The sequence below is a fragment of the Fukomys damarensis genome, unplaced genomic scaffold (assembly GCF_012274545.1).
Source record: "Fukomys damarensis isolate Sample0158 unplaced genomic scaffold, DMR_v1.0_HiC HiC_scaffold_32, whole genome shotgun sequence".
Classification (NCBI taxonomy): Eukaryota; Metazoa; Chordata; class Mammalia; order Rodentia; family Bathyergidae; genus Fukomys; species Fukomys damarensis.
Window position 1 is genome coordinate 18,593,771 of NW_022900944.1, and position 24,772 is coordinate 18,618,542.

Here is a 24,772-nt window from a genome sequence, read left to right on the forward strand (position 1 = left end):
AAAAAAAAAAAAAGAAAGACTAGAAGCTGACATTCCAGAAAAGAAGCAGTTAAAATTGTCCATACTAGTACATAAATCCTAATGATATAATTGACAATGTGAAATAGGAAGAAAAGGGCTAAAAGTGTAGGGAAAGTGGGAAGGGCAGGGAAAGGTAATAAGGGTAAGGAAAAAAGTAGGAGAAAATGAAAAAATGGAAATAAATAAAATGTTTGTAAATGGGGAGGGTAGGAAGGGCTGAAGGGAGAGCAGGGGTATGGGGAGAAAATGAGAACCAAGACCTGTCATGTAAAGGTACAAGATCCCAATGATGAATGTAACTGTACTGTATTCCTAAAATGTACGAATAAACTAAAAAAAAAAAAAAATTGTCCAGACCTATGTATGATTTGTTCCTGGATTGTGAGGATAGCCTTGCAAATGGAAAATAAAATGAATGTTAAGTGATATTTGGTAAAGAGACTGGACAAGATTTAGTGATGAAAGAAGAAGGAAGTTCTCAAGGCATTTGCCAGTGTGAGTGGATCTGAGATTGACTCCTCAGTGTAGAGAAGAAATTTGTAAACAGCTTCATTCCCTTCCCTTCCTGCAGCCTAGTGATCTGTTTGATGGTGGAGTCATTCAGGAAGTTAACTAATGCTTTGAAGTCCTTATGTTTGAGAACTTTCTATGAAAAAAGTTACTAATTTTCAAACAGTAAAGTTAACATTCAGAGAATATTTGATGCAAAATTAGCAAAAGAGCCATTTTGGGAAATCATACCGATGGCAAATATATTGTTCAGAGATTCTGACAGTTCATAAAGCATCTTCTCTTCCAATTCAGTAATTCTGTGATATCTGCATATAAAGTGATACTTAAAATATTTGAAATTTATGGTGTTTTAGGAAACTATTTTGAGCTACTTCTTTTGCAAGACAAAGTAGAATGTCCCAGGTTTGTCAACAAGTAGGACTCATGTTTGAGTTATGGAAAGGGATGATATTCAACATGTAGATCTTATCCAGTCTAGACGTGCCTAGAGTAAAACCTAGGTCAGATTGTACCCTGGCGTTCTGTGTTGGATCGAACCCAAGGTGCCCAAGAGAGCCAACTTTCCTCCTCAGAAGAGGGGTTGCAATGGGATGGGATAAGAGCATCTCAGACTTCAGATTTATAGACTTAGCTTTAAATCCTATGAGAAATTTAGTTAACTTTTATATTTTATTCTACTTCTACATAAAAGGGGGAATAGTAATTATCTCGTAGAGAAATGGTGAGGGGTAAGTAAGATATAAAATAACCAGTTGCGTGCACCCTGTGCGTGTATCCATTGATGAGTGAGTGCTGTGTGGTGATCTCTTAAATCAAACTCCCTATTCACCAGCCTTGCTTTCCTCCTGGAGATTGCGTGGAACAGAAAATTCCCAGAAGTGGTTCTTTGAGGGATGTGATGGAATTGGGAATGGTAATTAACTGGTGTGCTGATAAATACCACAAGACATTCAAAAACATTTTTAAGAGGGTTCCATGTAAAGTATGGTAGTTATAAAGGTGAAGTGATGGATGGGACCAGAACAGAAATTGTCCTGGAAAGAAAAGTTGTCAGGGCCGGGGATTTAGCTCAGTACTTCCGGCACCTGCCTGGCAAGCCCAAGGACCAGAGTTTGATCCCCGGTACCCCCCTAAATAAATAAATAAATAAATAGATGGATAAATAAATATTTAAAAAGAAAGAAATGTTCTCAGTGCATAGGTGGTAATATCAAGAGTCAGAATGAAGTAAATCTAAATAGTAAAGCACTGTTTTTGCAAATTATAACTAATACCTCTTTTCCTTTACACCAGTGAAAAGAAGCTCATTACTGATGCCCTTAATAAAAACCAGTTTCTGAAGAGACTGGACCCTCAGCAGATCAAAGACATGGTGGAGTGTATGTATGGGAGAAGCTATCAGCAAGGCAGCTATATCATTAAGCAAGGAGAGCCAGGAAACCATATTTTCGTGCTGGCTGGTAGGTTTCACAGATTTTCCAGTTATCATATGTACTGGTCTTAGAATTTTTTAAAGCATTTATAAAACTCAAAACTGCCTGCTCTGTAAAAAATATAACAGATCAAAGTCATGAAATGGCAATATTGATGATCTAATTATAATAATGATACTATTTACTGTTTTTTATATATCAGGAATCCGACTGGGCACTTAGTAGACAGATCTCACTTTATTTTTTTCATCAGTTCTGTAAGGCAAGGGCTCTTATCACTATGGAGACTGACCCGGAAAAGTTGAATCAGGTATCCAAAGTGACACGGTTTAAGTGGGGGAAGTAAAATGCAAACTTGGCAATCTGACTTAAGAATCCGTACTTTTAATCACAGTGCCACTCACTTCCAAAAGAAAACTGTTTCAGTGCCAGTTATTTAGCTCAGTGGTTCTGCTTCCTTCCTTGCAAGTGCAAGGTCCTGAGTTCGATCCCTGGTACAAAAAAAAAAAAATGATGGCGAAAATAACACTTTCTGTTCAAAATCCAGCTATTAATGTTTATATATATATATAGGATTCAAAGAATGATTTAGGTACATGTAACCAGTTGACAAATTAATAGAATGCTTTACAAGTAACACCAGGAATTTTAGAACCATTGAAATGGTTTCCTTTTCCTGTTATTACTTGAACATGTTTATATGCTGGGAAGAGTATGACAGATAAGCAAAGGATTTACTTCTAAACTGCACAGCTCTTATAATATATATATAGGATTCAAAGAATGATTTAGGTACATGTAACCAGTTGACAAATTAATAGAATGCTTTACAAGTAACACCAGGAATTTTAGAACCATTGAAATGGTTTCCTTTTCCTGTTATTACTTGAACATGTTTATATGCTGGGAAGAGTATGACAGATAAGCAAAGGATTTACTTCTAAACTGCACAGCTCTTATAATAGCTACTCATTTTTTTTCTTTAGTTATAGAAGCAAGAAATTATCTAAACAGGGTTAGGGTTGTTAAGTGCTTCATCAAATTCTGAATGGTCTTAGAGAACAAAGTTAAACTGGTTTGCCCAGATGTTGTGGTACCCTGAGATGTACTGTGATCTACTTTACATTATAGTTTCTGATAATCTAAGCAATATTTTCATTCTTATTTCCTTGGGCTTTAGGTATGGGGCAGAAACTGCCTATCCAAACAAATTAATATGCATGTGCAGTTCAATTTGTACGGTGAAAATATTATTTTCATAGACTGATTCTTAAACCATGTCTGTTATATAATTATTTGTTGTTTTCCATATAATCTTTATAGGCAACTTTAAAATTAAATGGTCATTCCCAAGTAATTATTCTACTCAAGTAGTGGATTACAGTTTTAACTTAGCTGGTCTTCAATTTTATAATCTTGCAAATTTTCTCTCAGTCATTTCCTATCTATTTAGCTGGGCTAGAACATTCTGGCAAGAGAAATAGGTCATTAAGTCCACAGATATTTGTGGAACCTGCTAGGAAAGGGTGAGACACTTGTTGTCTGCCCATCGTGTTCCTTGCCAGTGGCTCTGATGAAAGGCATGGGGAGAGAAAAGGTTGAACAGACATCAGCATCAATGCAGCTATTGAGATCAGGGCAGTGGCACATGTGGAAAGGAAAATTGGATGGTTTCTTATAGGAATTAATTAGAGCGTCATCTAAGGACAGACTCGCCTGGTTTAATTATCTGGCTGAGGAAATTAATTTGATAATTAAAAATCTCCCCTTTATAAAATACAGCATGAATAGAAAACAACACAAGCATATTTAGTCTAAACTTTATATTCCATATAATTCGTCAGCATCAAGTCCCATGAGCCATAACCAATTAGAAAAAAAAAAATCCTTGGAAAGCATCAAGGTCCATGATATGAACTGGACAGTACCACCAAGTGACTTTGAGGGACAGAATTTGCTACAATGAGAAAATTGTATATCTAATCTGTTATTTTTCCTTACCAGAATATAAATTCCACCAGAATAAATATTTTTTCTCTGCTGTGTACTGTTGTTCTGGCACCTGGAACAGATCCTGGTGTGATGACAGATTTGTTGAATGAATGGATAGACAGAGATGCCCCAGCTACTTAATGGTGAATTAGGGGGAAGAAAAGCTAATTCTTTCCAAGAAAAGGGTTTTACCCAAACATTTTTCTTCCTTGAAGAATCTAAATATTTTTGCATATCATTTGGGTAGGATAAGATTTTGTTTGAAAGGAGTAAAAAGGAGAGTTGCCAAGGCAAAAGAATTGTGAGAAGGTTGCCTGAGGCTCTCCTCTGCTTTCCTTTAGTCTTTCCCTATGTATAGGCAAGTGTCAGTCACTCTGATGGGTGTTAGTTACATTTTAAGGAATGAGAGGTCAGGTAACAGTTGAGGACCATGAAAATAACTTCCCCAAGGTCGTGCAGCCCATAGCTAATTTTCAGGACGTGCTATGACTGCTGCATTTTTCAAGACATACTGTGCTTGCTGGGCTCCTAGTAGAGAGGGAGTAGCTTCAAGTATTATATTTTTCATAGGATAGAATGAACTTTAAACAAAATAACTTGCGATCCACCACTTATGGGGAAGAGCTTTGCTGCAATGATAGTAATATTAACCAGAGCTAATGCTTACACAGCATCAACTACATCCTTCCCATTGTGTTATGTTCTCTGCCTATATTAACTTATTTGATTATCATGGCAAATGCATGAAGTAAATATTATTATCCCCATTATCAAGGAAATTCAGGCAGAGAGGGTAACCTTCTCAAGGTGAGTAAATGGCAAAGCTGGTTTGGGGTGGTAATTTTAGCCACAATATTATAAGAAGAATCACACAATATCTTACCTGTATGATTTGTATATTTCTGTTTTTATTTTAATTTGTGGAATCCAGGTAGATTTTGACTATTTGTGTTTTTCTTAAATTTTACTTGATAGAGGGTCAACTAGAGGTATTCCAAGGAGAGAAGTTTCTGTCATCCATCCCTATGTGGACCACATTTGGGGAACTAGCCATTTTATACAACTGTACAAGGACCGCCTCTGTGAAAGGTAACAGGAGATGAAAGGTTCTGTCTTTGAATTGTTATGCAATGTTAAGGTCATCTTATATCAGGTTTGCATCCTAATCCAGAGTTTCTCTTTCCTATTTTGTACCATGTGCTCATTTTAATAGAAATACTATAGGACTATTTTTTCTAAAATGGAGTACTATTCAGCCATGAAGAGTGAAAGACTAGAGACATTTATAGCTAAATGGATACACATTGAGGCCATACTCTTAAGTGAAATAAATAGGGCACATGTGCAAATATCAAATGGTTTCTCTTGTGTGAGAAACTAAAAGTATAAATAAGGATCAAAATGTCTAATAGTATGAAATAGGAAGAAAAGGTTTAAAGGGGAACTGGTAGGGGAATGGAAAAAATATGAGAAAAGGAAAAAATGGAAATAAAATCTTTGTAAATAGGGAAGGGTGGAGGAGTTGAAGGGAGGGCAGGGGAATGGGGAAAAATAAGAACCAAGATATATCATGTAAAGGTACAAATTCCCAATGATGAATGTCATTGTATTTTGTACCTAAAATGTACCAATATACTTAATGAATAAAAATAAATAAATAAATGAAATACTATGCCATAAGAGGACTTATATGAAATTATTTATCTAAATAATTCAAGTAAAAAACAACTCATCTCAGATACCAATCTGTACACCCTGAAAATGGCTATAAACGGAATGATCCCCTATTTCTCTAACCACCACTGTACTTTCTATTATATGGACGTTTGTCTTGGCTCATAGAAAGTTTGCTTTCTAGTTTTTATGAAGTTCTGACCATGTTATAAACAAGAACATTTAAAAATGAAATAAAGCCAATGAAAATGTATGACTATCATACAAAAGGGATATAAATCATAGCAATGAGCATTTTAATGAATGGCTTTAGGATTAGCTTAATTGTTTCTTCTAGAAATTCCAGTTCTTATTGATTTTGTTGATGGCAATCTTAGATTTTCTTCAGAATAATTTAGATGTGTTATCGCTCAGTATTTGAAACTGTGTCACACGTATTAACATCACTAAGGTAGTTGCTAAAAATGCAGATCTTTCCTCCCCTCTGCACCTGAAGAATATTCTGACCATGAAGCCCTAGAGTCCTTATTTTTAACAAGAATATTCAGAAGATTCTAATTTACTCTAAAGTTTGCTAAATCAGAGCTTTGAGTTTTGATCTATTTTCTGAGCTCTGATTACATTTTTTTAAAAGTCTCACAACCACAATTTGATTTCAGTTTGTTTTTCTAAGAGTTGCCACTTCTATTCCATTTCCTTTTTGGATTGTATCCCTGCTTTCAGGGCCTTTCTTACACATTTTTTTGTCCCTAAAACTTTCTCTGGTAATTTAAAAATTACTTGTATGCATTTATACTATAGTAATCCTAGAGATCCTTAAAATATATTAGATCTCTTTTGCAGCAATGTCTAAACAACATAAAAAGACACACAAAAAGCACAAACACACACACACACACACACACACACAGAGAGAGAGAGAGAGAGAGAGAGAGAGAGAGAGAGAGATCTAACTTCCAGTTACTTGCTTAGAATTCTTCACTCACTGATTAGCCACGGGTTGGCTGACCGCTAACCTTACAGCAAGAATCTGAAATTCATCTCGATGATGTTGTGTATAATCAGGAATTGCAAACTCATTTGAACATCATCCTAAATAAAATATAATTAGAAAGGAAATCTTCTGCTACCCACTTCCAAATCATAGTATATTTCAAAGCCAAAGTAATTTATAAAATTGGGCACTATTTATTTTGCTGCTTCGTTTTTCCATTTGCATGTTTAAGTAATGTGTTTTCCAAGAAATGCAAGTTGATTGTCTTATTTGATTTTCTCATTGGTGAGAAAAAATATTAGACCCCCAAAGTTAAAGGGGCAAAGTTTATTTGACTTACACTTTGTAGGGGTTTCAGTTCACAGTTAGCTGTCTCCAAGGCAGGGGCTGCATGGCAGAGGGGAATTACAGAGGAGAAACAGTTCGGCAGGCAGAAGCCACCAAAGCAGCAAAGTAGAAAGCCATGAGCTCACTTTCTGTTCCTTCTATCTTATCCAGGCTACCCACATGCAGGGTGGTAGCACTCAGCATGGGACAATCTTAACCCTAGCATCACCCCATGAATCCACCCCAGCATCACATCCTTGATCCCAGCAACATACACTCAAGATCCAGCCTTCTCCAAAAAGGCCCCTGAGGCTTTGTAGGGACATCTAAATACAAGCCATAACACTGATTAACATTCTTGAGTGCTGTTTTAATGTGGTGTGAAGCAATGTTTTATTATTTTCTTGATTTTTCTAAAGCTGTTACCAATGTTAAAACGTGGGCACTAGATCGAGAGGTTTTCCAGAACATCATGAGGAGGACAGCCCAAGCTAGAGATGAACAGTACAGAAACTTCCTCCGAAGGTAAGGATAATACAGTGGGTGAAGAGCACAGCTGATGATATAGCCATAGGTGCATAAATTGGTTTTATTGATATAGTAATTTCTTACAGATTCTCTAATTCAAGCATTTTTAACATTATTAAACCAAGGGACCAAAGTGCTCTCTTGTGGTAAATGACATTGCAAGAGAATATGGAAAAAATTTTATTTACTTCTCATATATTTAATTATTTTTATGTAATTATATTTAATTACTAATAACTTTGTGTACTGGTTTATTTTTTTCTCATTAAGTTTTGCTATTTTCTCATTGCCGAGACAAACTACCCAACACCCAAAATGAAAGGAGGAAAGGCTTATTTGGCTCACAGTTTGTAGAGGTTTTAGTTCACAGTCAGCTGATTCCGGGGCAGGGTGGCATAGCAGAAGGGCATCACAGAGGAGAAACAGTCTATTGCCAAGCAAGACAGGCAGAAGGCAGTAAGCAGTGAACAAGCGACAAACCGTCACACTTGCCCTCTTTCTGTCCCTTATATTTTATCCAGGCTACACACCCTTAGGGTTAGTAGCACTCACACCCAGTGTGGGACACCCTTACTCCTACCCAGAATTATGCCAAATCAACCAGTGGTCTAATTTAGTAATCACACATCATTAATCCCAGCATAACAGACTCTAGATCCAGCCACCTCTGAAAACCCCCCACCAGTGACTGCAGGAGGCTTTGGGGGGACATCTAGATAGATGCCATAACATGGTAGTGTATAGAACAGAAAAATGTGCAAAAAATCCCCAAAATTTCACCTGGATTGCTCACTTGTCATTGAAAGACGTCTGGAATTTGAAAAGAGGATAGCAACCAGATAACCCTTTTAGTAATGCTTTTCTTTCAATAATATTAGAATCCATTTATTTTATTATCCTTATTTTACCTGAGGTATTCCTTTTCTCATTTGCAAAGCCACACTATCTTCCAACTTACCGTTATTTATAGCAAGTTAACTTTTCAAAAATGTTGCTATACTTATGGTTACATGTGTCTTTGGAACATACTCATTTTATGGAGTGTTCTGTACTTAACTGACTACAGCAATTTATATAGAAACAAATGTCTGTGAAATTTAAAAAGAAAGCTCCAAATTAAAGAAAAAATTTGAGTGTAAGTTAATTACTCAAACTATTTTTGTATCATTGGTGAGAGTTTTGACAATCTCGGGATCTGAACTATAATGAAACCGTAACACCTGAGATGTTCTACTGAATAATAATGTGTTCTTTCACTGTTTAGTCCAAAAATAGAGTATAAACTCTTCTGAAGTCTCATATTTTCTGTTTTAAATGGAAGGAGTTTAGGTGATCTACTAGTAGCTACTCCTTCCTTCTTTCCTTTTGTTATTTTATTAGTTCATTCAATGTGATTTATTGACAGGTCTAAAAATCATGAATTCAGTGAAGAACAGTGTAAATCTGATCCCTGTCTTCCTAGAGGGGATGTAGACTAAGATTTCTCCTAATACTGGTTTCCCTACAACTTCTATAAGGTGAAAAATTTACTACTAATAATAGACATAACAGTAATAATAGTAATAACTAATAGACGTAAGTTTGGACCAGCAGTAAACTTTCTAAGAAGTTTGTGTTAATCAGTGATAAGTTCTGGTTACTTTTTTACCATTTCAACAACAGAGAAATGCATTTTTTTGTTTATAATATACAGTAAACATTTTTCCATTTACACTTTTCATTACATATGAAATATATAAATATATGATATATATATATATATATACTATGTATGTAGGTTATGAAAGATCATAACACCAGTAGTCTCACTGCTAGGTATGTAGGCAAAGGAGATGACATCACTGTGTTAAAGAGGAGTCCATCTTCCTATGTTCCTTGCAGCACTATTTAAAACAGTCAGGAAATGGGCCCAGGATTTAGCTTAGTGGCATCACACCAGCCTTGTAAGTGAAAGGTCCTGAGTTCAATCCCTGGTATCACACAGACACACACACACACACACACACACACAAAAAAAAAAAAAAAAAAAGAAAAAAAAAAAAAAAAAAAAAAAAAAAGAAAGAAAAGAAAAGGAAATGGATACAATTTAAGTGTCCATCCAATAATGAATGGATTAAAAAATGTAGTACACGCAAAGAGTGGAATACCATTCAGACATAAAAAAAGTCAGATTCTGCCATTTGTTATAATATAATGGCTAGAAATGAAGATCACTATGTTAAGTGAAATAGACCAAGCGCAGAAAGACAAATACTGCATTATCTCATTCCTACATGGAATCTAAGAAAGTTTGTCTCATAGATGTTTAGAGTAGAGTGGTGGTTACCAAAGGCTTGGGAGAGTAGGAGAAGGGAAGAATGGAGAAAGGTTCATTAAAGTTATACGGCGAACAGAGCCCAAAATTCTTATGTGCAGATTGGGTGACTACACACAATGGCAATGTAATGTACATTTCAGTTAACCAGAGAAAATAATTTTGAATATTTTTATCATACAGAAATAATAAATATTTGAGGAGATAAATGTTCACCCTCATTTAATCTTTGCTCAATGTCTACATGTATAGAAACATTCTGTGGCACCCCATAGATGTGTACAATTTTTATTTATTAGTTAAAAATAATTCTAAGTGAAAAATCCTAACAAAATGAGTATCTGTGAAGCTGCTGCTGAACCTAAAGAATAGCAAGTTAGCAGCGTTGTCGACATTCTCATGGTCCCCACAGCGCACTTTCAGCGTCCTGCTGCCCCTCTCCGTGGAAGCAGCCTGTACCAAGTTTGATGACCATTCCTTTGGTGCTATTTAAAATTTTGCCTATAGCTTGATTTAGCCTATTTGCAACCTTCATCAAAATGATGTTATTTTTTCCACTGAATTTTTGACTTGGTATTTAAGATTCATTTCTCCTGCAATAGAGCATTGTTACCTGACTGTTGCTGTGTATTTATCTTTGTCCCACTGGGGCTTGTCCCAGGGCTTGCAGTTACAACTGATTCTGGTGCAAAGATTCTTATATGTGTCTCTTGTCCTTGTGGCCTCCTGGTACCTGTGCAAGACAGCTCTAGACCGAGCTCCCTGCATTTACAAAACCAGAACTAAACACGCAGTTTTGAAGTAGAATTACTCTTTCCATATGAGTGTTACTTATAGAAATTGGACCAATAGTCCTGAATAAAAATGGCTACAGCAGAAGAGAAGTTTTTTTAAGAGAACGACTTAATAATATCGATTGATTAATCATACTGAAATTTCTAATTCTTTACAATAATAGAGCTCAGTATTCTGTTTCACTCTCTGCACATTATTATCTGTAAATATTATTTGTAAAAAAATATTATTTGTAAAATGCCTCTGGCTCCCATTGATTTCAAAAGACAGTATGCTCTGACTAATAATCCAAGATTCCCACTTCCCTCTGTGTTCGGTCATTACCTAATTACAAGGATTGAGATAAAACTCTGATCCTCCACTGGAAGCAGAGCTGCTCACCTGGGCTAAGAGAGGAGATATCGAAACATGGACAGGAACACATTTCCAGATGTGGTTCGCTTTGAAAACCAAGAAATCTAAAATTATTTTTCCTTCAAATAGAATGTGATTTCCCCTTCCTAATAGGGTATCATTTGCATTTATTTGCCTATGATAAAGGTTGAATTTTCCAGTTTGTACCAAATGCAATTACTTATGTGTTTTCATTTATTTAAAGGTTTACTTTTTTAAATTTGGATTTTTGTTAGTTTAATCTGTTTGCAGTACATCGTGATTACCTTCCTTGTGGGGAGATGTAAATAATATATCTTCATTTTATGTTCCCTTCACCTCTATTACTTCTCCCTACTGATCCCCTTCTCATTTGCAAAAGAAGATTGACTCTGGAGAAATTAAAGTGCACTGTAATTTTTAAATGAGCTTAAGAATTTTAGAACCTACACCTACCCGTGTGTATTTATATTTTAATTCAGCAAGATAATTCAGATTTCTTTTTAATTTTGAAGTGTATCCTTGCTGAAGAATTTACCTGAAGATAAACTAACCAAGATCATTGACTGCTTGGAAGTGGTAAGAGATTTTTTAAGTAAAAAGTAAATTTCATTAGAAGATTTCAGAATCTAGTTGCCACATTAGCACTGTAAATGAATAAAAAGGAAAAGATTGTGGATCACCATTCTACACATACCAGGAGGCCCTTTCTGTTGTGAAAAATCTTAGGCGAACTCCCTCTGAATTAAGGGACTGGAGAGGTTAGCCTTTTTAGAAATGTATAAAAGGAAATTGGATTTGCATGTGCAAAGTGAAATTTGATTTACATATTTTAATCTTTTTAGTATATTTTATAAAACTAATCTGCCTTTTCAACAGGCATTCGATTTTCTACAATTAACATCACAGTCCCTTCCAGAGCTTTCTCCGTATAATTGAGGCATGATTAGGAACCGGAGCACAGAAAGGGCATGTTTGTGCTTTTGGTGACAGGAGTATGAATCAGACTTTGGAACATTCTATGCTTGAACACTCTAGGCTACTAAAATAAATTTTAAGAAACTGTACTCAAGAAGCACTTTACGTATTTTAATATCTAGAGGGAAATGGTGTATTGGAATGTGTTCAAAAATTCATTTCATTTTAGGCATCACCCAGATGGTTGGTTCTAGTCCAAGCCTCACCAAGTCTTTTTGTGAATAACGCTTTTATGACATGTACCTTGGATTCTAATGCTATGCATTTTATGAAAAACCTCTTAAGAATGCAGAGATTAAAATTCAGAGAAAATAACCCCTCACACTTTCTTGGGGGTTCAACTTCATGGAAACCAGGATGGTTTTTATGAAATTTACAGGAGGTAGGAAATGCTAGAGAAGTCACCTCTCGCCTTTAAGCATTTGTAGAGCTGTTTTCAGCGGGAGGAAAGTTTTAAAAAGCCCAGCAAGACTGATTGTTGACAGATTCATGCCTCTGTCAATCACAAGTTAAAGTGTAAACTAGTATCTGTTGAGAAGGGGGCAGGGACCATTCTGTCCTGAAGGGTAAGGGACCCCAGAAATGTTTCTGTGTACAATTTGCGAAGCTTACCCAGCAGTTTATCAGGGACAGCCCATGATGACACATGGCCTGGCCTCATGGCCCCAGGGGTCTCAGATATGAAGTCATTTTCAAGAAGAGAGCCTGCCCTGCCCCTCTTGGGATTTTCCCAATGTAACACAAACCAATCACAGATGTTGCAAATTAATAATTCATCCCAATTTCTGAGAGTGTGCATTAAAGGTAGAGAGGCCCTATTTTTTTTTGTTAACCAAGGAAATCTGTTTTTAATATTAGAATAGAGTCAGTTTACTAGAGGGTAATTCCATGCTGACAGCAAATATGAAAATTTAGTATCATTAAATAAATGCTAAATTAGACATATTCATGGCAGCCACAGGCAATGAGTACAGATTATGTAGACGGGGGCTCCAGTGCAGTATTAATTAACACACAATTCAAACTTGAAAGTCTAAGCTTTTAAAACACCCTAGAAAAGCTTTACTCTGAGCATTTGGAGAGAGGGGCTCAGTTTATAAAGGGCTCTTTATTCATACCTGGCAAACAAATGTGTCTCTATAGTGTGCAAAAATTCTCAGATGTGAAAGTGATTAACAAGAGAGTGCTAGGATCTGTTTAGCTCCAAGTGCATCACTTGCCAGCACAGCCCAGCCTCGGGACCCATTAGTGTGGTCCAGTTCCCAGTGCACAGGAGTTAGGACAGAGGACCCACGGAGTTCTGGAACCATCGATCCCACAAACCGCTCCATCATCTTAAAAAAAAAAACAAAAAACAAACAGGTAGAATCTGTCATGTTATACAGGACTGTGATTTGGGAGGTTTTCTCTGTGAGTGTGCATGGAGTCTGGAACTTCCTGTCACCAAGCAGTTGGGCTGGTTTCCGTCTGTAATGTAGGCTGTTGCACTTCTAGACAAATAGCCCCTGCAGTGCGGTGCTCAGGCAGCTTCTCCTGGCACTCAGAGAGCATCCCGTTCCGGAGGCAGTCACTGCCTTGAAGGCCCTTCTCAGGGTAAAGTGCAGGGACAGATGATAACACAAACTGCAGTGTGGTTGGTGCATCTCTTGGCATGCAGTACTAAAGATGAGAGAGGACGGAGGTTCTGGTCCCACATGCAGGGATCAGTCCAGAAGTGCCGAGTCCAGCTGTGCTGTCCTGAATCACACACACTGGGATTAATCTCAGAATCACCTGATGCTTTGATGCAGAGTGCTGGTGTTTGACTTGGCCGCCTTCTGCACTGCCAGGCCGACTCAAAGCCACAGTTTCATAGAGTGGGTGTGGTGGAATAGTACGGAATACCCTTGTTCTTCCCAAGTGCCACTCCACGCCCACCAAATCAGAGACTGATAGGAGCCCTCCAATCCTCATCAGTAGTTAAGTGATGGGATTTGTATGCTCATTAAAGTATTTTATTTCCCCCAGTACCGGGAATCTGGGGCTAGAACCCAGGGACTTTGTACTGAGCGACCTGCCCTCCAGGTCTTTTCTTATGAGACAAGGTCTTCCTAAATCATTAATTTCCCTAGGCTGGGCTAGAACTTGTGAACTTGGGATCCTCCTGGCTCAGTCTCCCAGAGGGCTGGGATTACAGGCCTGTAACACAATGCCCAGCTCACATCAAGTTTGAGAAACATAGATTTGTTAATGAATATAATGCATATGTTCAGAATTTCCCTCAGTCTGCCTCTTGATTCAGGCATTTTCTATTTTTAATCATTTTTTCCAAAGTCTACTCTTGGAGTCACTGCTAACACTTGCATAAACCAGAGTTTTTCTCATTTGAATGTTGACAGCCAGAGTGAAGAGAAAGTGGAGATTCTTGTGTATTCTGATGAGGTTTATGGACCAATGGACTGAATGTGAGGCAGCTGCGAATTGTAGAAGTTCACCTGTCCACAGTGTCCCCTTGAAAGTTAGGATCTGTGGTCCTTCTTCTGTCACTCTCAACTCTCAGTTAATTGTAGTGAGCCTTAGTGTTTGCTCACTTGCAAAATATGGAGGCCGTGGGCCATTTCATTGGCAATGTGACAGAATTCTGAACAGTTGGCTTGGCCACCTGGCCTACCAGGAATACTTTCTGTTGGTTTTCACTTTGTATGATCTAGTTACTTGGAAATTACAAATCCGAGGCTACATTAGTGCTGAATGGCTGGTAGGGTCCACCTGATCCAGTCGTGTTTGCTTTAGAATTTCTAAACTATTTTAACTCTTTCACTAGGAAAACAAAAATAGCTGGCTACTACCTAAATACTTGTAAACAGTTTTTAAACAACAAACTTGGGTACACTGGTATGAAAGTGTGTGTGTGTGTGTGTGTGTGTGTGTGTGTGTGTGTGTTCAATAAGCATCTGGTTGTATAGCATCAATACTTCTGTGTAATGAAGATCTTCAGCTGCAAACTACAGACTGTAAGAAATTCTGATCTCGCCTCTATTTTTCCTCTATCACCTTGGTATTTTCTTCTAGTTTTATATATTCTTAAATAAGCATTTTCCCTACAATGAAAAATAAAAATAAAATTTTCCGTGCAATGAAAAACAACATCTTTAGCTTTTGCTGTTCGTTTATATGATTTCTTCTGATCCTTACCAGTGTTTATCCTACAATCAATTTTCTTATTTTCTTTACTTTTTTTTTTTTTGCCATTCAGTAAGTAATTTCTCTAGAGGCATCTAACATCTTTTAAAGCATCTTATTCAGATTATAGATTTCAAAGCATTACTAGGTCATGGAACTAATTTAATAGGATTTAAAAAATAATGAGTAGTGAATATAAGTACTATTTTGAGAAATGTTTCCATTTGATAGACATGCCGGTATGTGCACACACTCTTGGTGTGTGCATTGGGTGTAGATGTTAAATGTATTTCATACTTCAGGTCAGAATAAAAAAATATATGAACACCGCTGCTCTGCAGGACAGAATCTATGGCTTCTTGCTTCTCTGAGGGACCCCTTTGCAGTGTAACCACAATGACAATAACCACACTGTTTGCATTTCCCTTTTTGGTCCTGGTGACCACCCTGGCTTGACTGGCTGCCCTCCCCAGTTGGCAAACACTGGGAAGTCTAGCATCACAGCCAGTACTTACCACTATATATTTTTGGTCTGACCTATTTCCACAGCCTTTTCTGATCTATGAAGTTACTGTCAACACACTGGGAGGTATTATTTATCTTCCTCCCATGGTTTTGGGTGACAAAGAATCGTCCCCGGGAAAAGTACCACTAGGAAGGTTGTCCCTTGGAAAAAATAGAGCTCTTTCTCAACGTCCCCTTGAAAACTTTTCCCCTTTGGACTTATCTGGTGGACAGGAATTAAAACCACCCCTGTGCACACATGAAAGGCCTTCTAAAAACTGAAGACCAACCTAATAGTACCTCAGAGCTTCCCCATGTCCCCTCTGCTCTGAGGTACTTGGGACTGAGATTGAGGTGGGGACCAAGAGATGAAAGAGCTAATTATCAAAACTGGGAACAGCTCACAGGACTCCAGCAGTGTGAGGAAAGAGAACCAAACATTAGTTACATATTGAAGACAGCTGGACTACAGGACTGGCCTCATCTTTAAGGGTCATAGTCATGGAGCTTGTCTATAGGAAAGCTTTGTGTTAAACCAAAGATGAGAAGAAAGAGAGGGTTGGAGTAAGCAAACTGTGAGGCAAAGAAATGCAAAACATCATTGTTCATATAAAACAGAATTTTCTCTCTTGTTAATGTAATAGCCCAAGGAGAATGGTCTCAGTTGGGTCCACACAGTTGCTCAGAAACCCAGTGACGGCCACTTGGACATTTTCAACAGGGGGTTCTCTGGGTCTCTCTGGGCCATGCCATTAAAACTGGGTAGATAGTATAGATGTATGTGCATGAAAGGGTTCATGGGCTGGGTCTGCCGGTGACCCACATCATCTTCCCCAACTCTTAGACAGAAGGTAATTATCTGGCTGCAACTAACAGCAGGAATGTAACCTTCCTGGATAGCCCTGCATTCTTCTGCAAGACTCTGGTGACCAGGGCATAGCCTCTTCTCAAGAATTCTCTCTCCCAGGGTGCCTTTTGTGTACCAAATGGTCCCACCAGATAATAAATACATTATCCTACTTCATCCTCAAATAACCAACAGTGTGGTAGATATACAATCATTAGATTACAGCCAAGGAAGCTGAGGTCCAGAAGCTGTGAAAGACAACCAAACATTATTGCCTTCTTCACTAACATAGCAGGAGATAATCCAGCATTTACTGTGTTTGAGATGCTCTTAGTGCCTCAGGAAAAAAAAGAAATAAAACAAAACCAAAAGCATTTCTTTTAATAGATTTATTGTGGTTTCACCAGAACTTCCAGCCTTTAATCCATGAACTTATGCATTGATTCTCTATCCGGTAGTGAAAGGGACTTTACAAATAAGTTTTGAGACTTTAAAATAGAATTCTGGATTGGATAGGTGGGCTGAAGATAACTACATGAGCCCTTGAAAGTAGAACTTTCTTTGTCTAGAGTCAGAAGCGGAAGTCAGAGAGACTCCTTGGGTGAGAAATCAGCATGTACTTGCTGGTTCTGAGACATAAGGACTCTGTGTAGGGTCCACTGACCTCTGGGAGCTAAGGGACCACTGCCACTGGCAGCTGGGAAGGAAACTGGGACCTTACCCAACACGTGAACTCTGCCAGCAGCCGTGACAGCCAGTTTCCTTCTATTCCTCCAGAGGGGAACACAGCTCTACTGATACCTCAAGTTTAGTCTTGAGAGATCCTACCAGGAGAAGTCTAGTTAAGTCACGCTGTACCTGCATTTTCTAGCCAATAGAACCTGAGATAAAGAGAAGGTTTTTTCCTAAGCCACTAAATTTGTGGTCATTCCTTTCAGCAGCAATGGAAAACTAATGCAATTCTCTAAATCTTTGAAGATAAATGTTCTTATTTTAAGTGTATGGTTTGATGAAGGTAAAATTCGTGTATAACTGGTTGTATTCATTGTATAACTAGTGTATAACTTGAATCTAGATCTCTTTGGCTTTAAAGAACTCTTTGTCCCACTAGGACATCATGCTACTTTCCAAAAGATGTTGAAATATCTTCTAAAATATACATAGTGTTATGCAAAGAAAAGGTATGTTTATCAACTCGGATTAGAAGTCCCATTTGATCCAGCTATTTCTCTGCTAGGTATCTTCCCAAAAGAATTAAAGGAATCATACCCCAGCAATATATGATCACCCATGTTTATTGTGGCACAGTTTATAATAGCTAAAATTTGGAAACAGCCTGATTGCCCATCAACTGGAGACTGGAAAAAGAAGATGTGCATTTGTTTTTATAAAATGGGGAGTACTACTCATCCATAAAGAATGAGAAACTAGAGACATGTATAGCTAAGTGGATGCACACTGAGGCCATACTCTTAAGTGAAATTAATAAGTCACACATGTGTAAATACCTAATAGTTTCTCTGGTGTGAAAAAGTAAAAGTGTAAATAAGGAATAAAATGTATAGTTTATATTGTATAACAGGAAAAAAAGTCTAAAAATGTAGAAGAAGTGGGAGGGGTAGGGGAAAGGTAAAAAGGGAAAAGAAAAAAATATGTGAAAAGGGAAAACATGGAAAAAATGTCTTTGTAAACAGGGAAAGGTGGAGGGGCCGAAGGGAACGCTGGGGAATGGGGAAAAATAAGAATCTGATAAGTCATGTATGCGTACAAGATCCCAATGATGAATGTAACTGTATTGTGTATCTAATATATACCAATAAATTTAATAAAGATAAAAAGAAAAGTTATGTTTATGAGTACAATATTAGGAGTAATATTTATTCTAAAAATGCAAGTTGGCTTCAAGAGTAAATGACCAGAGTGTTTCCAAAAAGAAAACAAAGACAGAAAAGTAGTTATCAATTTATTTCCAAGCCTAAAAGAAAAACAAGACAGAGCTATTATGTTAATTATGCCTTCTTAAAATATTAAACAAGCCCATTTTTGTTTGTATATGTAATTAAGAGATCCATTTGAGTTCTGACTTTGAGACAAGATCAAATTAAAACTGCATAGAGGCAGACATTTTAGTCTATCTTTTGTTTTCTGAGGTGCTAGATTGTGCTTTTGGTCTACTAGGTGAATGAATTGCTTTTTCCCTGCTCAAGAATTCCATAATCATACAACAATATGTGAGAGAAAGAGACATTAATATGTGAAAAGAAATGAGCGATTGAGATTTCATGGAATTTACATATAAATTTATAATATCCTTATGATTTGTGCAATTATGAATTTTTGGAAATTATATGCAGAACATTTCTACTTAGTTTCCATGTGGAATCTTCCTAGCAGTTGTTGCCTTCAGGGTACAACAAATTGAGGCCAGTATTCCTAATACCTGTTAAGGATTATAATTTCAGTTTAGTGTGTAAAATCCCTTGTTCTTCTCTAAATCCCAGCCCAAATTTTCAGAGCATGGCTGCTCACTTGTACAGACTATTTTTAGGTTGTGTAGGTGAAAGCTCACCTGTGCGTAGTAACTCTTACCTTGTCCTCACTTGTCCTTATACCATTGCACTCCATCCCCTAAATTCAGGATCTCAAGTGAATTTTCTCTGTGATAGAAATAATAACAGTGTGGTCAAGAAAGCAGAAGCCTCCTTACTTTTCCACAGTTTATGAAGGCTCTATAAAGAAAGCTTAGTTACAAGGGTGGGTGGATGGGTGTGGAACACTTATTTTAAAGAAATGAGGCATTCTGTTTCCTTTGTATCTCCAGTTGTTCATCTCTGGTTAATCTAATGTTTTCTTTCTCTCTCATTCCAACAGGAGTACTATGACAAAGGGGATTATATCATTAGAGAGGGTGAGGAAGGAAGTACCTTTTTCATTTTGGCCAAAGGGAAGGTAAATATTAATTAAAGGGTAAAGAAAAAAATGTTTTTTACAAAATTAGTTTGCCATAAATACAACAGTATTCTATTAAGAACCTCTGTGTGTTGAATAGTAAAGAAGCTTTACCCAGAATGGTCTTCTGGTCTTCTGTCTGATGGCTGGGTTTGGGGTTGGGATGTGGGAAACTTATGATGGGTTCCAGCTGAGAGACTAACATTTTAGTAACTTTTGAAATGTCACTTGACTTTCTTTGGACTTAGTTGCTTTGTGTATAATGGTTGGGCTATTTGTGAAGTCCTTTCTGGCTCTGCATGTGTGATTCTCAGTAAGTCCAAAGGACTTTCTGTAACATTTTTCCATCAAACAATAGCGATAAATAGCAGGTAGAGGAGAAAGAAAACAGCAAATGATGATGGTCATGGTCAGCCATCAAACTAGAAAACTAATATTGCTCAGAATTTCAATTCATACATAGTAGCCTGAGTTGATATGGATTAAATATCTCTCTCTCTCTCACACATGCATGCACACACACACACACGCACACACACACATATGCAGGTCTTTTTTTTTTTAACCTACCTATTATGCGAATAACGTGGTATGTTGTTTCTGTGTTGAGTCTTACATCCCTCAGAGACAAAAACATTTGTGAAATATTTAAGGAGAGTCAACAAGTAATCCTGTGTGTCTTTAAACTGTTGTAGATTTTAAATAATGCTCCATCTTCCCTGGAAGAATTTATCATCACAGTCTGTAACTGCCTTTTCTAAGCTGATTTGTGGGTGAACTTTGAACTTGACCCCCAGTAAATGAAAAAGACGAAGCAAAAGAGTTTCCAATCTCTGAGGCTGTTCAATAGTAACAGCCACATCTCCTTGCTCCACTACCGCGGCCCCAGGCTTTGAAGGAATTCTGGCTAATGACGAAGCTGCATTTATTATGGTTACTTTAAAATTTTTTATTCATTGTGACATACATAAATGTCATTCAGAATTTTCAATCAGCGTGGGGCAACAGTATTACCCTGTTGAACTGGAATAATTCTAGGCACAAATAGGGGATACTGTATTGAGATCTTTGACTGTGCAGTGAAGGTTCTTCCTGAGATATGCACAGAGGTTGTGGACTCTTCTCCAGCTCACGTTTTGCATTCCATTTTACAGGGTACATAGCATCTGGCCCTCCTCTGGACACCAGACTTAGAACCCTGGTACTCTACCTTATTCTTGGTAGATCTGTCAGTTCTGTCAGATGTTTTGAGTAACAGAAGTTCCCACAAGACCATCATTATTCTCTGAGGATCTCTGAGGAAGGAATCACTGGATTATTTTTAATAATTAACCTTTTTAGGGGAGGTCTGAATGGAGACTTCCTCTCAAAGAGGGTAATCATTGGATTGTGTTAGCAAGAGATTGTTCAGATCCATCCAACAGAGCTGAGTAAATTCATTGTCCTGGTGACTGCAGAGGTGATACTGGCGTGTCCTTTTTTCTTTCTTCATCAAGTTTCTATAGGTCTGAGGGTTTCGTTGGATGGATAGTTGTCCAGATTTTCTTTTTGTTCTTATTTTTGCTTAATATTGTCTAGGTGAAAGTCACGCAGAGTACCGAGGGTCATGATCAACCACAGCTGATAAAAACATTGCAGACAGGAGAATACTTTGGAGAGAAAGCTCTGATCAGGTGAAGCCATAAATTTATGTAACTGAATAAAATGTGCTCAGGCTGTTTTGCATGTGAAACTACCTATTTAGAGTTAAACAACCAAATTAATGGTAACAAACTTCCACAAATAAAATACAAATTTTGGAATAATTTCCAAAAACCCTCACTGTTATGCAGGAAATAAGTCTACTACTTTTGTGCAGCAAATAATTGAAGACTTAAGTTGGCTGGTGAAAATAAGATTTATGTTCTCTTAGAACGTTTAGTTTTAAAAAATCAATTTTAAAAATGGAAAATTATAATTTAAAACAATAACAAGTTTTTACATTCCTATGGCTTGAAATATTGCCCTATTCAGAGTGTGTTAAAAAATTAAAAATTTTAGAAATCAGATAATGACATGTCCAAAGTAATGTTTTAGGAATTCTCATCAGCTTATTTTAGAAACAACTCAAAATAGTGTATTTGAAATGTCTGTCTGAAAGTTCAGTCTTTTGAGGTAAGAGTTGTTTTTTTAACTATTGATCTAATTTATGAAAGAAATGTTTTTAAAGGCTAATCAGGTAGTTGAGGGGACTCTTATAAAACCTCATGTCTGAACAAATTAATTTCCTAAATATAAATAACTGTATAAAATATAAAGTTAAAGTTTTGGGCAACATACTTTTAAAGAATGGTATGTTTTTAAGTAAGTACTTCGAATAACTTAAGACATGACTTAAAAATTTTTAAGACTAAATATTTTTATTATAAATTTGTGCTTAAAGGAGCAGTATTTATGTTCATTCTTCTTTGTCTGAACTTTGGTTTATGAAGCCCCAGTTCTGCTGATTTATATGACAGGTTCACATAATTATAGAGCAATGAGAAAGTATTTAGAAATTACCTGAAGACACATTTGATTATTCAAAAATTTTAAAACTCTTATTTTAAAAAGAAAACCCAAGTGCTATGCTAAGACTTAATAAATTGCATTATAGCTATTATGCAGGCAATTTAAAAGTGGAATTTAAAGACAAGTTGAATGTCTCTTTCCCATTTTCTAGCTAGTAATGAGCTTGTTTCAATAGTAGGAAAATTATCTTTCTTTTTATGTGCTATCATAATGTAATAGCATTATCTATGTTTTGTTCTTAACATTTATGCTTTATTTTTCTCATGCTCCTAAGTGTAACAACTAAAGTTTGGAGGTGCACAAAACTTTATGAAACAGCTCTTGTAAGGAAATACATTATCTGTTTTTGCTGGACCAAAAGTAATGTATGCTGTGTGTTCCAGCAAGCCAAGTATAGTGTTTTCCTACAAGAAACATGAGAATTTATGTGTTATATGAACACCCAGGTTCCCAAGGCAATGAAAGTATATAAAGATAAAATCAATGGGAAGGAAAGCTGGGAACAAACATTTTTATGTGTTTATACATGTTTATACCATTGCTTTTTAGGGCTGCTGCCTGTGACTACATATTCCTTATGTTCTCTATATTTTCATGACTTGACATTAAATAGTTCCCTGAGTTCTTTCAGAATTTTTTTGTGCAAAAATAAATCAATGGCTCTTACAAGGTTACTGTGAAAGGAATATAAGTGTATTTATGAACATTTAATACCTATAAAGGATTTCAAGAGGATGTTCTTAGTGAAAATCATGATGCTCCTGTGTGAAAAGACTACCGTACTTCTTTTTCTCTGAATGCACAGATCTTGGTCCATAATCCAAGATCTTGTCTGTGTCTAGACCTACCTGCCTTCATCTCCACCATCCCTGCCCCCATCTATCTGTCTACCTATGTACCTACCTCTTACCTATCTTTGTGTCTAACTACACAAATATAAGTTGAGCACAGACTGTTCTGCCTTTGACTCAAAGATCTTTCTAGGTGAAGTATTTTCCCTGCTGTCTTCCAGCAAGGATCCTACAAACTGGGGTCGGACTGTAGTTATGTCAGGTCTTCCAATGGCAGCTGGGGGACTTTTGGGGGGATAGTAGAGATGGGCACTAGAGTTCTTTCTGCCCTACCTACTATGAAGGAAAGGGAAGGCACTTTAGTTTGGGCGATGCATTTTTGATGAAGTTGCACAGAAGTCTCACTGGTTACGACTCCACTGATTTCCACTGTGCCTAGGTTACCTTAGATGAATCTCTGAGCACTAGTTATCATATGGAGTGTATCTTTTTAGTGTCTTTAATTTATAAGTAATACAGGTAGGAAAAATAACATAATGTGAGGTTTCTAAAGATGCGCTTTACTTGATGCTTGACCTATTGATATTCATTAGGAAATTAAATTTATTATCAGATCAAACACTGTATAATAATTCATCATATCTAAAAAAACATTTGTAAGATATACCACTATATTATGTACCCCCTAAGAAAGACAGTGCTGATAATTACACTCCAGCCCAGTATGAGTCATAATTCATTCACTGATCACAAAGATTTTAATGGAAAAACATACATTCACATTCTATGAAATGAAAATATTTTTGTACTTAATTAATTAGATGATATAGCATTGAAAACATTTCCTTTGGGCTACATTTTTGATCAGTTTATCATATAGTAATCTCTTGGCTGTTTTCCCTAACTTTCTCTGATCTGTTCATTACTGTGCTGCCTCCTTGTTAGTCATTCTGCTTTGATGGGGGAGAGCTATGTCGTTTTGCCTGTCACAGAGCTCAAAATGAGATTCCATATCAAGTTATAGTCAGTGATCCCTCTGTTTCCAGCTCAGTTTTCTCTGAATTTCTTGCATATGTAACCTTTATTGGCACACATTTGAGAGCCCTTTTTTCTTTCCTGTTTTTAAAAGGAGTTGGATATAAATTACAATGTTACAAAAAGAAAATCAGTCTTTACAAGGCTTAAGTGAGGGGTATGCTTTTATATAAAGTAGTAGATTCTCTAGTAAAAAAGAATGTTTAATTTCAAGCTGTATGAAAGCTGGCTCTTTTGTCTACAGTGATGATGTGAGGTCTGCTAACATTATTGCTGAAGAAAATGATGTTGCATGCCTGGTGATCGACCGAGAGTGAGTATCCCGATACTGTTGGAGAAGGCAGGCTGTTGCCATCTCTGAAGACGTGGCCTTCTGTTACTCTGAGGGCTGATCTGTTTTCTCATTCATCACCACTTGGAAATGCTAGCCAATCCTCAGCTGAGAGTTCAGTCTATTAAAATTCATGGGAAGGAACTGGGCCTTCTGATCTGATTCTGTCTGTGGCAGTGGCAGATGCTGGCAGGCTAAATATTTTGTGTGCAGAGTCTGTACATAAATATCACCAGCAGAGTGATTTAAATTCTACTACTCTCAGAGAAATAAACTTATTAGTGCTTTTATGGGTTTTCCCATATAATATAGCGAGCAATTTCATAATTTATTTCTAAAGTGCCCTTAGCACTCAAAAAAGTTTTGAACAAATCCCCTCTAAAAATATAAAATGTTCATTAGCTATTTATATTTCTAGAGAAGTTTTAACATTTGTAAGTGATATGTATCAACACTGATACCTAAATAAGAATAAGTCTCATTGTGTCTTTCATTCACTTCAAATCATATTTTAACCTGGCCTCTTCTGTCTCTCATTTATCAGTTATTTATTGGTCATAAGATACAAAAAAGGAGACCCAAATATACCAAAGCTAAGCTATTGTCAAAGAAAAGACATATGTGGTCAAGTAAATAGTGCATACTCATGAAATACTAACAAA

General features: G+C 36.8%; 1 protein-coding gene across 2 annotated transcripts in view; it reads left to right on the forward strand.

The window, feature by feature from the left end:
* The window catches only part of Prkg2 (protein kinase cGMP-dependent 2), a 102,071-nt gene that overhangs the window by 26,025 nt on the left and 51,274 nt on the right, over window positions 1-24,772 (forward strand). For both annotated transcript variants that reach the window (XM_010628616.2, XM_033757938.1), the window contains exons 3-9: window positions 1,828-1,994; window positions 4,935-5,048; window positions 7,374-7,479; window positions 11,479-11,542; window positions 19,326-19,403; window positions 20,982-21,076; window positions 24,024-24,092. In XM_010628616.2, the coding sequence (XP_010626918.1) occupies window positions 1,828-1,994; window positions 4,935-5,048; window positions 7,374-7,479; window positions 11,479-11,542; window positions 19,326-19,403; window positions 20,982-21,076; window positions 24,024-24,092 (693 nt within the window). The remainder of the gene's footprint in view (window positions 1-1,827; window positions 1,995-4,934; window positions 5,049-7,373; window positions 7,480-11,478; window positions 11,543-19,325; window positions 19,404-20,981; window positions 21,077-24,023; window positions 24,093-24,772) is intronic.